The 12,922-nt window shown below is 40.0% G+C and overlaps 4 protein-coding genes across 4 annotated transcripts; 3 read left to right on the top strand and 1 right to left on the bottom strand.

Moving 5' to 3' along the window:
* The first annotated feature begins 405 nt into the window (after positions 1–405).
* LOC18018614 lies at positions 406–3,224 on the top strand. Its single transcript, XM_006398862.2, has 7 exons — positions 406–619; positions 871–1,362; positions 1,451–1,603; positions 1,692–1,751; positions 1,841–1,885; positions 1,978–2,408; positions 2,496–3,224. The coding sequence occupies exons 1-7, from the start codon at positions 406–408 to the stop codon at positions 3,099–3,101; spliced, it is 2,001 nt and encodes a 666-aa protein (XP_006398925.1). The 3' UTR covers positions 3,102–3,224.
* Positions 3,225–3,538: 314 nt separating this feature from the next.
* LOC18018613 (copper transport protein ATX1) lies at positions 3,539–4,858 on the top strand. The gene is made up of 3 exons (XM_006398861.2): positions 3,539–3,608; positions 4,118–4,193; positions 4,524–4,858. The coding sequence occupies exons 1-3, from the start codon at positions 3,600–3,602 to the stop codon at positions 4,676–4,678; spliced, it is 240 nt and encodes a 79-aa protein (XP_006398924.1). The 5' UTR covers positions 3,539–3,599; the 3' UTR covers positions 4,679–4,858.
* A 554-nt stretch (positions 4,859–5,412) lies between these two features.
* LOC18019587 lies at positions 5,413–9,175 on the top strand. Its single transcript, XM_006398859.2, has 4 exons — positions 5,413–6,642; positions 6,729–8,036; positions 8,131–8,242; positions 8,635–9,175. Exons 1-4 carry the CDS (start codon positions 5,971–5,973, stop codon positions 8,874–8,876), a joined length of 2,334 nt encoding a protein of 777 aa, XP_006398922.1. The 5' UTR covers positions 5,413–5,970; the 3' UTR covers positions 8,877–9,175.
* A 277-nt stretch (positions 9,176–9,452) lies between these two features.
* Positions 9,453–11,172, bottom strand: LOC18019586 (cytochrome P450 77A4). Its single transcript, XM_006398858.2, has one exon. It carries the CDS (start codon positions 11,093–11,095, stop codon positions 9,563–9,565), a length of 1,533 nt encoding a protein of 510 aa, XP_006398921.1. The 5' UTR covers positions 11,096–11,172; the 3' UTR covers positions 9,453–9,562.
* Positions 11,173–12,922: the final 1,750 nt, after the last annotated feature.

The raw sequence follows: 12,922 nt of genomic DNA, 5'->3' as shown, positions 1-12,922 counted from the left end.
CTATCTCAGCTTTCTTGGGATTCAAGTAATGAGAACTCTAGAAACTGTACAAGAAGATGATTGCTAAAACGGTCAAATGAAAATGCTATGGACTATGGAGCCTTGACAAATAAGTAGTTTTTTTTAAAAAAAAAAATTAATTTATATTTGCATATAGAAGAACCTTTATTTTCTTTCTAGCACAAAAGCTTTCCGAATAAAATAATAATTTGTAACCAAGCAAAGCATATATTCTTATGTAAGATCAATTAAAGAATAGAACACAAGACACCAAAGGTTATATGTTACTGTTATTCCTTGCATATACGTACGACATATACTTAGGCAGTTTTATATATAGCCTGTTACTTATTGTTTTCTTGTCTTTTGTTATACTTTGTTTGAGTTTGTCAAAGAAATCTTAATATGACAATGGGTTCTAGTTACTTAGACGCAACTTCGAAGGAAACAATTCGAAGGAGCCCTTTCAAATTCGCTAACACAAAAGTTCCTCATACTGGCTTAGGCGACAGTTGCTCTCCTATAAAAGAAGTTCCTGAAGAAGAAGTTCCAAATGATGATCCCTTAAGTCACCAGATTCCATTCATCGAATCAGCTCTTTCCGCATCTCGGCTTCGCGGTAAGACTTCTCTCATATATCATCATTGTCAACTAATCAATCGCCTATAAGCGAGTTACAAGGAAAGATAGTTCCTACCTTACGGTCCTAATTTCAAATTTCATATTTAAAAGTTGATTATTCACATTTTTTCTTTAGATGATCTATATGTGAGAATAGCACGGGATGCCTAGCTAGTTATCCGCATTGCATGATCTCTAGATGCAGATAGGTTTTATGGTGTCTACTATATCATCTTGTTGTTGATGTAGGGAAGGTTACAAATGTGTACTATGCGTATACAAAATTAAGTCAAGGAATAAGCCAAGGTCGTGTAGAAGCCGTCAAGGAATTCTTGAACCAGCGTCCGGACGCAGTAGACGAATGGATAAACCTTTACGAGACACCATTGTTGAAAGCTTGCGCATGTGGGAAACCAGAGATTGTTAAAGAGCTTCTTCGTCGTATTACACCTGAACAAATGCTTCCCAAGATGAGCCAGCACGCTTCGTACCACACGCCTCTCACTGTCGTTGCAGTTAGTGGAAACATGGAGATTGCTGAAGCCTTGGTCGCCAAGAACCCTAAGCTGGTAGAGATTCCTGGAATCAATGGTCAGATTCCTGTTGTGGTTGCGGTTGAGAACACGCAGATGGAGATGGCTCGGTATCTTTACTCCAGAACTCCGGTTCAGGTATTAATTGACCATGATGGGTATCACGGTTCCTTACTCTTTCTCAATGCCATCTTCTATAAAATGCTCGGTAAGCGGTTTCTTAGACTTCAAGCAACACATGTTTTAGGCAGTTTTGATGGTAATTTCTTGATCTGTTTTTTTCTTCGTTCAATTAGACATCGCGTTGGACCTGTTCAGCATGTGCAGACGCTTGGCCGTCACAAAACATTTGCAAATAGAGTCGATTCCTATCATTGTTTTGGCTTCAAAGCCGGATCTTTTCCCTGGTGGCTGCCATCTCGGACCATTGGAACGGCTCATCTACTCTTGTTCGTACCAATCTAAGACCTCTTCATTTACAAAGATCAATCAGTCCTTTTGAATAGAAAAATGAATTTTCCTTTCCTAAATTGTTAGGGATACAAGTAAAGCTGCCGACTCTTCCGGAGGCTTCACGTTCAAACAAAGATCATCAAAGTACGTTTCCATATACATAAGTTCATAAAAGTCTCTGTATTCCATAGAAGACACTGAAAAAGTTTTCGACTTTTCTTGGTTATTTTTAGATACTCTGATGGGGAAACTGCTCAAGTTACTCTCTAAATGGACCGGTAAGTAAAAGGCTTTCTTTCGTCTACAAAATACTGTTATATATTCGATAGAAATAACATGACGTTTGAATTGGACTCGAGTGATGGTTCAGGAATAGATGACGTGTACCGAATGAAGGTGATGCATCTACAAGCCAAGAAGCTTCTATCGGGAATATCAGAGGAAACACTGGCCATGGGCTTAAAGGAACGTTCCGAGACAGTGGACGAGGCTTTACTCTTTGCAGTAAGATTTGGGAATGTGGATTTTTTGGTAGAGATGATCAAGAACAACTCTGAGCTTCTATGGTCCACGAGAACGAGCTCGAGCAGTACTCTGTTTCTCTTGGCCGTCGAGTTCAGACAAGAGAAGGTGTTTAGTCTCCTCTACGGTCTGGACGACAGGAAGTACCTGTTGCTCGCCGACAAAGACTGTGACGGAAATGGTGTGCTTCATCTCGCCGGCTATCCTTCTCCTCCTTCCAAGCTCTCTACAGTCGTCGGCGCAACTTTGCAGATGCAGCGCGAGTTGCAATGGTTCAAGGTTTGCTCTGTTTCTCTCAACTTTATATTCAAAACAGAGGAAAACAGATAAAGGCCTGAAAAAAAATCTGGCCTTTGAATTACGCAGGAAGTGGAGAGAATCGCACCTGAGATTGAGAAGGAGAGAGTAAACACAGAAGAGCAAACGCCGTTCGAGATATTCACAAAGGAGCACGAGGCATTGCGAAACGAAGCCGAGAAATGGATGAAAGACACGGCCATGTCGTGCAGCTTAGTCGCGGCTCTCATTGTCACGGTCACTTTCGCGGCGGTCTTCACCGTCCCTGGAGGAACCGACGACAGTACAGGTAGACCCTTTCACCGGAAAAACTCGCAATTCATCACATTCGTCGTCTCCGATTTGATCTCCTGCTTCGCCTCCTGCACCTCTGTTCTCATATTCCTCGGGATACTCACCGCGAGGTATTCTTTCGACGATTTCTTGGTCTCGCTGCCGACGAAGATGATCGCCGGACTTTCGATATTATTCGTGTCGATCGCGGCGATGCTGATTGCATTCTCGTCGGCGCTATGCACGATGATTGGCGAGAGATGGATAGTTGCTCCGACGATCCTTCTGGCTTGTTTTCCGGCGCTGCTGTTTGTTCTTCTTCAGTATCCTCTCCTCAAGGAGATGATCTTTTCCACTTACGGCAAAGGAATCTTCGACAGAAATATGAAATGTTGGTCCTAGTTTAACGACATATATTTATCCAAAAACTAATTAAACAAAAAAAAACAATACAGAGACAACTACTGTGATATTCATATTCTCCTCTCATATAAGTTCAAAAATATTTTGTTACACAAGTTTCACGATTACTAGACGATAGATCATCCCTATAATTGGTTACAAACTCCTTTTGTGTGTGTGTGTGTGTGCAAATTCATGACTGTATTGGATCACTGATGATTCATTAAGTCATTTGAAAAAAGAGCAGTTCAAGTGAAGATTTTTTATTGAATTTAATAGTAATTTAATATATGATTTTCTTCAGAATTCTAATTATCCGTCCACGAAGATTATGCATTTGATCTCTTTATAATATGATTAACTAATAATACCGGCGTTGACTTGGTCAAAGCTGCGTTCTTTTTAAAACTCCAAAACCATCTCTTTCCTTTACAATTCTTCTTCGCTGTGGTTGAAAGTTTTAAACTTTACGTCAGGAAGGAGAAAGAGAGAAGAGCTATGTCTCAGGTTAAAAATGAATCTGTTCTTTTTTTTTAAAAAAAAAATTTTAGGATCTGGGTTTATCATCTATTCCGCGGCTTTACTGCAATTTTACTGTCTGGCTTAGAGTTAGGGTTTCATTCGGTTGCCCGATCTTGTTGGTTTGGACATTATGCTTTGTATCTGATTTATTATGTATGAATCAAAAACAGAGATTTGTACTTAAATCTTTTTGACAAAATTGGTATGACTAATTTCCCACTTTATCAAACTGGTGATGGCAAGGAATGATCATACAAGATGCAGATCGCGAATCATGTAATGGTAGTTGAAAAGGGTGGATCTGTTTTTGTCTGGATCAATCTAAGTTCTGAAATGTTTTGTTTCTCAGTTTGATTAACTTGAACAGTGTTTCATAGTTCTGTTTTTCTTGTCCCTCCCATTTGATTTAAAGCCGGGGTCTTTAAGTCCATTTTGCTTAAGCTTTCCAAAATTCAACTTAAACTTTGGAAACTTGTTGTCTGTTTTCCGCGTAGACTGTGGTTCTAAAGGTGGCTATGCCATGTGAGGGATGCGTTGGAGCTGTGAAAAGAGTCTTGGGCAAAATGCAAGGTTAGTTTGATTTTCTCTGCGATTAGTTTACATTATGCTTTGTGGTTCTTTCTAGATGTATCATATTTGCTTTCTAATCTCATCGGCTTTATGATTTTGCTAAATTTAACCAATTAATTCCAAGAAAAGTCTCTTCTCCATTGATCTTAAGCTCCTCTGCAAATGTCTAATTCTTCTTAATTCAAAACCTCAAAACATTGCTTTTCAAACTTACTTTTTTCACCGAGAGAGTGATCTTGTAGTTATCATAAAAGATTTGTGTGATGCGATTTTCATGATTGATGAGTAAAGAAAATTCACCAAAACACAAACGAACATTAATGTTGTTAGGAGTGGAGTCATTTGATGTGGATCTGAAAGAACAGAAGGTGACGGTGAAAGGCAACGTGGAGCCAGAAGCTGTTCTTCAGACAGTTTCAAAGACGGGAAAGAAAACTAGTTTCTGGGGAGCCGAGGCTGAAGCCTCAGAAGAGGCCAAGGCCTAACCTAAAGGGGGAAGAAGCAAGAAGTCTTGACTCTGTTTTAACAGAGCAAAATATAAATCATATGTAACAAAAAGTCAATAAAAACCCCTTTCGTTTTCAAAGAAGAAAATGCTCGGTCTTGTTGTAATCATCATCTCGTGTGTTTCTCACATCTCAAAGTTGTCTCAAGGCTCAAAGCTATCTTCTGTTGTCTTAGTTTTCCTGCGTTTTTCACTCAGTTATCACCAGACAAAAGCTCAGCTGTTTCTTATTTTTCTGTTTGTCTAAGCAAATTTTTTGAAATTATTCCTATAGTGAAACTTTATTCTACCTAGTTTCTTAAAAAAAAACAGTTTTTCACCTAAAAAAAGCCAACTTATCAAAAGGTGTGTATTTGTAGAACACACTCGTACTAGTTAAGTTAGCGACTACTGATTCCTTCAACTGTATGTTAGTCCTGTAATTAAACACTTCAGATTCAGACACCTTTGGCTTTAATCCCAAGGGTACTCTTGTCATTTCACCTTCTGACCTTTTGAAATTTTCGACCCATTCCGTTTTAAATTCTCTTAAAAAAAAATATTCGTGTAACCCAAAAAATTCCCCGTCTACGTTGCCAAAAGAAAAAAAAAAAGATAACCATTGGACCCATCGAACCAGAATGAATCTGAACCGTCAAGTAGAGCATCCAACGGTCACAACCAATCTACCCTAAAGCGATCTTTTTTTTTTTGCTTTCTTGGTTATTGTTTTTCGATCATAAACCCTAGCCACCTCTGTTCCCTCTCTTCTTGTCAAAACGAGAAATTCGTGAAACCACCTGTACCGCCGATCTTCCTCTTCTTCACCATGTCTACTCGTTTCTAGATAAGAAAACAAAAATAGAGAAAAGATAAGAAAAAAACACATGAACAGATCTCGATTCTCCCAATCGAATTTCTCTATTTTTCTTCGATCTCCAGAGATCTCGGCGATTTTCTTTTTTTTTTTCCATTTCCCTCTGGCTATCACTAATTTGATCTCTGATCAATTCGGTTGATTTCCGCCTCGCTCCCTTCCTTACCTGTTTCGAGTTCCTCAATTTTTGCTGGATATAAAAAAAAGAGATTTTTTTTTATTAAACAGTTCTGGTAAGAATTGGTTTGAGTCTTTGAGAAAATCCGTGATTCTTTTACAGAGATTAGTGTGGGAATAGATCAAAGGAGGGGCTTTTGAGTAAGCCAATTTTTTTCTGAGCGAAGACGGAGTAAGAAGTCAAGCCAGTTGTGGCGTTATCCAGTTGAGTAAAACGGAGTCGTATGAGCAACGCATAGATGCCGTCGGTGGGAATGAGACGAACCACAAGGGTTTTCGGGGTGGTTAAAGCCGCAGACGGTGCCCGGGTCCTCCGCTCGGGTCGCCGGATCTGGCCTAATGTCGACGAACCAAAGGTAAAGCGTGCCCATGACGTTGTGGATCGAGATTGGAACTGCCTAAATCCCAGCAAAGGCAAAGGGAACAAAGTCTCCGGTGGTAGAAGTAACGGCGCCGGAAGCAGACCCTGTAGCCCCAGAGAAATCTCCAGTGAGAAGGACGACAAAGAAATAGACTTTCCGGTCAGAAAACGGAGGAAAGTGGCAACAGCTGAAGCTGTGGGAGATGAAAAGACTGTGGATAAGCTGTTTGGGGTTGTATATAGTAGGAAAAGGAAGAGACTTTCTGGCCAGTCAAGTGATAATAGATCAGAGGAGCCACTGCGAAGCCTCAAGTTTTATTGCAGGCGAAAGAGACTCTCGGACCGGGTGGTTTCTCCACGACGACTCTATGGTCCTGTGATTACTCTTACAGTAGATGCGTCATGTGAGGAATCCTGGTTTTCAACTGTTTTCGTCTTGGTTATGAGATATGTGAGGAGGGGACAACTGGGGCTGTCTTCACTTGCTTCTTTTTTCTTGTCTCAACCTATCAACGACGTCTTTGCAGACCATGGCGTGCGTTTTCTTGCGGTAATTCACTAACACTCTTTGGGTTTGCTCTACAATGTTTTTTTGTTGGTAGTGATGATAGAAACTCTGGATCTTTAATTTTTCAGGAGCCTCCCCTTAGTTCAAGGGGCGTCTGCAAGTTCTTTGGGGCTCTGAACTGTCTTCCTCTCTTTTCAGCTGATTTTAATGCCATTCCTCGGTGTTTTATGGATATGCATTTTACTCTGTTTCTCAGAGTAGTTCCACGCTCTTTTGCTTTCGTAAAGAAATCTCTGTATTTGCTGAACAACCCGGTTGAAGAATCTGATTCAGAGTCTGAAATAGTTTTATCTGAACCTTGTAATCCGAGGAACGGAGTTGTTGTCGGGTTACATCCGTCTGTTACAGCCTCGAAGCTAACTGGAGGGAATGCTCAGTATAGAGGCAGTCTAGGTTTTCATAGTATCCAGAAGAGGAGAAGCTCCTTGAGAAGGAGAAGAGCGAGAAATCTTTCGCATGGTGTACACAAGCCGCACAATGGAACGCCGGTTTCTGAACTATCTGGAAATTGGAAAAACAGGACAACATCGGTGTCATCGAGAAAGCTCAGAAGCTCGGTGCTAAATAACTCATCTCCGAGTTCAAATGGGATCAGTACCATTTCAAAGCCGAGGACAAAAGAGGAACTTGATTCTCTATGCTGTTCTGCGAACATATTGGTTATAGGTTCAGACAGATGCACGAGAGAAGAAGGGTGTGGTGTAATGTTGGAGTTTTCGTCTTCAAAGGAGTGGTTCGTTGTTATAAAGAAAGATGGGGCAATCAGATACCGACACAGGGCAAGAAAGACTATGAGACCTTGTTCGTGCAACCGGTTTACACAATCTATAGTATGGTTAGGGGACAATGATTGGAAGCTTGAGTTTTGCGACAAACAAGATTGGCTCGGTTTTAAGGAGATTTACAACGAATGCTATGAACGGAATATATTGGAACAGAATGCGAAAGTGATTCCTATACCTGGAGTAAGAGAAGTGAGTGGGTATTCAGAGGATATTGCTGATTTTCCCTCATTTGTTATGCCAGTTCCATATATTTCTGTGAAAGAAGATGAGGTGACAAGGGCCATGGCTCGAAATATTGCGATTTATGACATGGATTCTGAAGATGAAGAGTGGCTTGAAAGGCAGAACGAGGAAATGCTTGGTGAGGAACATGAGCAATCTCAACGACTTGAGCAGGATGCTTTTGAATTGATGATTGATGGGTTTGAAAAGTGCTTTTTTCAAAGCCCTGCCGATGATCTCTTGAATGAGAAAGCAGCCACTGTAGCTAGTCTTTCGTATCTGGGTAGGCAAGAGGTGGTTGAAGCAGTTCATGATTACTGGGCGAGGAAAAGGAAGCAGCGAAAAGCACCACTCCTCAGAGTTTTCCAGGTAAAGTCATATTCCTGCGTACTTGGACCAATATTCTTTGTTTCCCATCTCTGTGAATATAATCAAATAATAATAATGTTTGCTAAATAAACAGGGTCATCAAGCAAAGAAATCTCCTCTACTCTTCAAACATGTGTTTCGTAAGAGAAGATCCTTCAAAAGGCAGGGGAGTCAACTCCATGGAAAATCTAAACAGCTAAGTCTCGGTATGTTCCCTCACCATTATAACTCAGTGGATTTACGCACTCCCGATAGGTTGTGTGATGAATTCTGGTGGCTAGTGTTGTGATATATTTGGTTTTGTCAAGTACTGAAAATGTAAGTAGTAGATACACCTGAGAGTTAGAGTTACATGGAACAGTCTTGCTTAAGTATAATTAAATAGAGTAGATTACCACAGAATTAGACTGGAAATCCCTTCGCTTTGTAGTATTTAGTTTGAGGATAGAGAAAGTTGTGCACTTTTATCGATAAAGAGTTGAATTTCGATGATTAAGCTCGATAAAAGTTGGATTTAGCTACACAGAGTTCAGTTTGTTTATACACACTCTCAGAGTGAAATAGCTGAGTTATGTTTGTTTGGTTTTAACGTGGGCAGTGGGTGTTAAGGCAGCTGAACAAGAGGCTTCAGAGGAACAAAACGATTATCTTAGAGTGGAAGAAGCCAAGGCCTTGGCTGATAGAGCCATGGAGATTGCCATCGCCAAAAGAAGAAGAGCCCAAGTTCTTGCGGAGAATGCAGACTTGGCTGTTTACAAAGCCATGACGGCTCTCCGGATTGCAGAAGCCATGAAAGTAGCCGAATCGAGCGAGGTTGCCACATCCCTTTTCTTGAACTGATAATAATATGGAAAGATGCAAAATTTTACAAGCTTGCTTGGCAAATGTTGGCTGGGGCATTTTTCAAAGAGGATGATTTGAGATAATAGTCTTCTTCTCTCTAGGTTCTGGTTATGTGTATAGTTTCTCTACGCTGAGATTGTAAATGGGTTCTTAGATTTTTCTTTCCTTTTTTAGGTTTTTTTTTTTTGTTCGTATTATTGTTACCTCACTTGATGTACCGTAACGTGCTCCATCCTCTCCCTTTTTTGTCGTTTTTCTTCGGAACATTTTAAATGAAGAAATGGGAAAAAAAATTACAGGAGATATTTGGCAATCGTAGTTTTCTTAACCTTGTGGTAGTTTCTCTCGTATTGTTAATACTTTCTCCATTTTAAATTGGTGAATGTTTCGAATCTAAAACATCAGCAATTAGAAAGGGGTGGAGTATATATTTGGGAATGTGTCATGCAACAAATTTTAATTAATTTTATTGGTTAACATGTTTATATTAATTTGTTTTGAATTCGAAAAGGTCAATAACGTGGACTGAACTTGTTTTAATCCAAAAATAGATTTACTGAAAATTAGCATAACGGTCCCAAATATAATAAACAGTAAACACAACTTATCCTTGTGTTTACTGTTCTAATTTAGAAAAGGAAAAAAAAAACTAGATAACAGACGTGAAACTAGGTACTTAAAAATTAAACCCTGTGTTTGACCGTGGCTCTCAACGGGTTCTTCATCACCACCGTGAACTCCAATTTCCCGGCGAAATCAATCTCGCTTCCCGGCGGATAGGCGCTCCACTCGAACTCCTGAACCATCCTCGCAAGCATCAGGTACACGTGTACGGTCGCCATTCCAAGCCCTGGGCAGATCCGACGGCCAACACCAAACGGAATCATCTTCACTCCACTAATCCCGGTTATGTCAGCATCTTCTTTACCCGAGATAAACCGGTCTGGGTCAAACTTTTTCGGGTTAGTCCAGATTCTCGGATCCTCGCTAATTCCCGGAAGATAAACCTCGACGTTTACGCCGGCGGGAATATCATAGCCGGCAAGCGTCGTCGTCTCCATGACGGCGTGCGTTAGAGAGAAATAAGTCGGCGGATGTTTCCGGAGAAGCTCCTTGACGAAAGCTTGTAAAAACACCATTTTCTCCACATCTTTCTCCTCGATCCTACGATCTCCAGCCGTTGATCTGATCTCATCGTACAGTCGAGATTGAATCTCTGGATTCGCGATCAGCTGCGCGATCCCCCACTCGATCGCCGTCCCCGTCGTATCCGTGCCGCCGTTGAGAAACTCGGAGCAGAGAGTCACGAGCTCTTCGTTACACGGCGTCGTTTCGCGGCCTTCAACTTTTAAGTCAAAGAGTGTATCGAGGTACGAGAAAGACGACGCCGTTTTATCGGAACCTGGATTCCGAATCGCTCTCCGTCGTCTCTCGATGAATCCGACGACGAAATCGACCTGTTCACGGCGGACTTGGAGAGCTCGTTTCCTCTCTTTCGAGAAAAACGGAGCGAGGATCGGAAGATAATCGTCGATTCGTGGATCAACGGTCATCAACACCGTCTTCAAAATCTCGTCCATTTTCTCAATCGATTCCTCGTCCATGTGGATTCCGAAACACATTTCCAATAGAATGGAGAAGGCAGCGAATCTGGCGTTTCGAAGCACCCATACTGTTCCGTCGTGTTCTTTAGCCTCCGATTTGATCCTCTCGATGAGCTTATCCATGGCGGATCGCCTCACCGACCCGAATTCCTTGAGCCGGGTCGAGCTAAGCATGTTCTGCACCATGTTTCTCCTCAGAGATCTCCACACGGGACCGTATTTGGCGGCATTGACGGTGAATTTGTTGCAGCTGAAGATAGTTCGAGTCGGATTCTCGGCGGGTCGAGAGGCGAAAAGAGCTCCGCGTTGGATCAAAGCTTCGCGGACTAGACTCGCGTCGGAGAGGATGATCATTGTCCGAGTCCCCATCCTCAGAGTGAAAATCGGGCCGTACGTTTTCTTCATCTCCTCTGCGTATTCGAAAAACGGTTTCCCGGAGCGCGCGAATTGGAAAAGGTTTCCGACCACCGGCCAACCCGGCGGGCCTGGAGGAAGGTTTAAACGTTTCTTCGTCTTCGAATTCCATCGAGTAAGGATGAGAACGAAACCGGAGACGATAACCGCAAGGAATGTGAAATCAAGAGAAGTCAGAGAAAAGGAGATGAGAGACATCTTTAGTTCACTGAGATTTTTTTTTTTTTGGCTTTTTTCTTCTTCTTCCCTCTGAGGGATGGAATTCAATGGAGAAGAGAGGAAGATTGTATAAAAGCAGAGGAATGCATGCAAAATATAGGTCCAAGTATTTGACTTTATTGGGTTTTGCACCGTTTGTGAAAAAACAGAGTGATACATTACAACCACATTTTTAAAAAATCACTACTCAATAGTCAACATATTGTGGACCGTTGACTGCTCACCAAATCAAGGCATGCTGATTCGTTTTATAGATTAAAGTACTAAAATGATCCGAATATGAATGTGTGCGTCAGAAGAAAATAAAAACAGGGTTATTAACATCTGTGTTTTTGACTTTTTGTTGTTGACACTGACATTGTCTATCATATGGCAAAACAATATCTTGGGAGTTTGTGAAAGCATACATTTTGATATTACTAAAAAACGATTTTTTTTTTAAAACTATGGAAGTAAAATCTGTCAGTGTCGACAATATTTTAAGAAACTAAACTCTAAAATATGGTATAATCACAAATAATTTTGTTTCCTGTAGGTACAAATTTTCGAACGTACAAGTTACAAACTACAAGATAATATCTTAATAAAAAAAAAATCACGCCAAAAATTAACTCTAATCTTTTGGCCAATTTTGAGACATGATTATTAATATGTGTAGTTTTCGTGTGTACATAAATACCATGATTGTTTATAAACTGATCTAGTTGACCATTTAGACACTTTATCCTTTAAGCAACGTTTAATTTCAGAAATTATTATATGTTCTTAGACTCACCTACATACATAGACCGATTGTTGCAACATACTCACGTGCCGGACGGTTAGGACAAGGTAATTAGACGAAAGCTTAAAAAGGATATATCCCAAATACAGTTAGTGTTTGTAACTAGATATATCACGGACTTATGATGAAGATGGAATAATGTAGTTGTATTGTCTGTGTCACTGGACCAATCGATGAACATACATCCGTGAAAATTAGATGTGAGAGTTATACATTTTGGGGCTTCAGGATTTGTGAGTGCATGTCTTTTCTTTTGTTATTTACTGCGTTCAACTACTCATTTAATAAATTAGTAACCTGGGAAATCTAAATCTCTGCAGAAAGCCATTACTCACTTTCCAATTTTGGTAGACCCAAAACAATATAAAAATACATAGTATCGTCTCTGTAAGCTTAAACAGACTTCAACATCATTGCATACTTGAAAAAAAAAACAAAAACAAAAATCGTATAAACGTGTTTGACTTGTTTGGAATTCAATTTACTTGTCATAAATTTCAACTGTCCGAATGGACACGCGAATACTCCATTAAATCGATTCAAGCTGTTTGCATTTTTCTTAATAAGAATAGATGCAAAATCAACATTTTTACCGGTAAGGTTATCCAGAATAATCTAACCAATTCGATCGAATAGAGATCATAAATTTGTTATCAGACAGTAGTTTTCTTTCTTTTCAAACCTAGTTTTAATACATTCATCCACCTTTGCCTTAATATCTGTACTATATATTTTAAAATTATAACAACTCTTTAGCGTACACCACAGCTTTTATATGTAAATCTCCAGATGATAATAACCATAGGAATATTATATTATTAACATTTTGTAAGAGAAAAGAAAAAAGAAGGAAAACATACATGGTAATAAAGCATTTTATATGATAGATCACGTTCTGCAATTTGTTATGTAGCAATTTTGCTCAAGTAGTCTATTTCTTGTAAATTCAGCTATTCATTGAGGATGGATGGCACTTCTCTGTTTTGAATGGATGCATCAACTCAAATTTTAATTTTTAAGGT

The sequence above is a fragment of the Eutrema salsugineum genome, unplaced genomic scaffold, assembly GCF_000478725.1.
Source record: "Eutrema salsugineum unplaced genomic scaffold, Eutsalg1_0 scaffold_2, whole genome shotgun sequence".
Classification (NCBI taxonomy): Eukaryota; Viridiplantae; Streptophyta; class Magnoliopsida; order Brassicales; family Brassicaceae; genus Eutrema; species Eutrema salsugineum.
The sequence above is the reverse complement of the archived record's forward strand: the minus strand, read 5'-3'. Positions and strand labels throughout refer to the sequence as shown.

Excerpts from the sequence above, each read along its gene's own strand:
- LOC18018614 (XM_006398862.2), top strand. The coding sequence starts at position 406 with ATGACAATGGGTTCTAGTTACTTAGACGCAACTTCGAAGGAAACAATT. Across the intron at positions 1,604-1,691 it reads GGAACGGCTCATCTACTCTT|GGATACAAGTAAAGCTGCCG; the intron begins GTTCGTACCAAT and ends CTAAATTGTTAG. Across the intron at positions 1,886-1,977 it reads GTTACTCTCTAAATGGACCG|GAATAGATGACGTGTACCGA; the intron begins GTAAGTAAAAGG and ends GTGATGGTTCAG.
- LOC18018613 (XM_006398861.2), top strand. Across the intron at positions 4,194-4,523 it reads AGTCTTGGGCAAAATGCAAG|GAGTGGAGTCATTTGATGTG; the intron begins GTTAGTTTGATT and ends TAATGTTGTTAG.
- LOC18019587 (XM_006398859.2), top strand. The coding sequence starts at position 5,971 with ATGCCGTCGGTGGGAATGAGACGAACCACAAGGGTTTTCGGGGTGGTT. Across the intron at positions 6,643-6,728 it reads ATGGCGTGCGTTTTCTTGCG|GAGCCTCCCCTTAGTTCAAG; the intron begins GTAATTCACTAA and ends TTAATTTTTCAG. Across the intron at positions 8,243-8,634 it reads ATCTAAACAGCTAAGTCTCG|TGGGTGTTAAGGCAGCTGAA; the intron begins GTATGTTCCCTC and ends TAACGTGGGCAG.
- LOC18019586 (XM_006398858.2), bottom strand. The coding sequence starts at position 11,095 with ATGTCTCTCATCTCCTTTTCTCTGACTTCTCTTGATTTCACATTCCTT.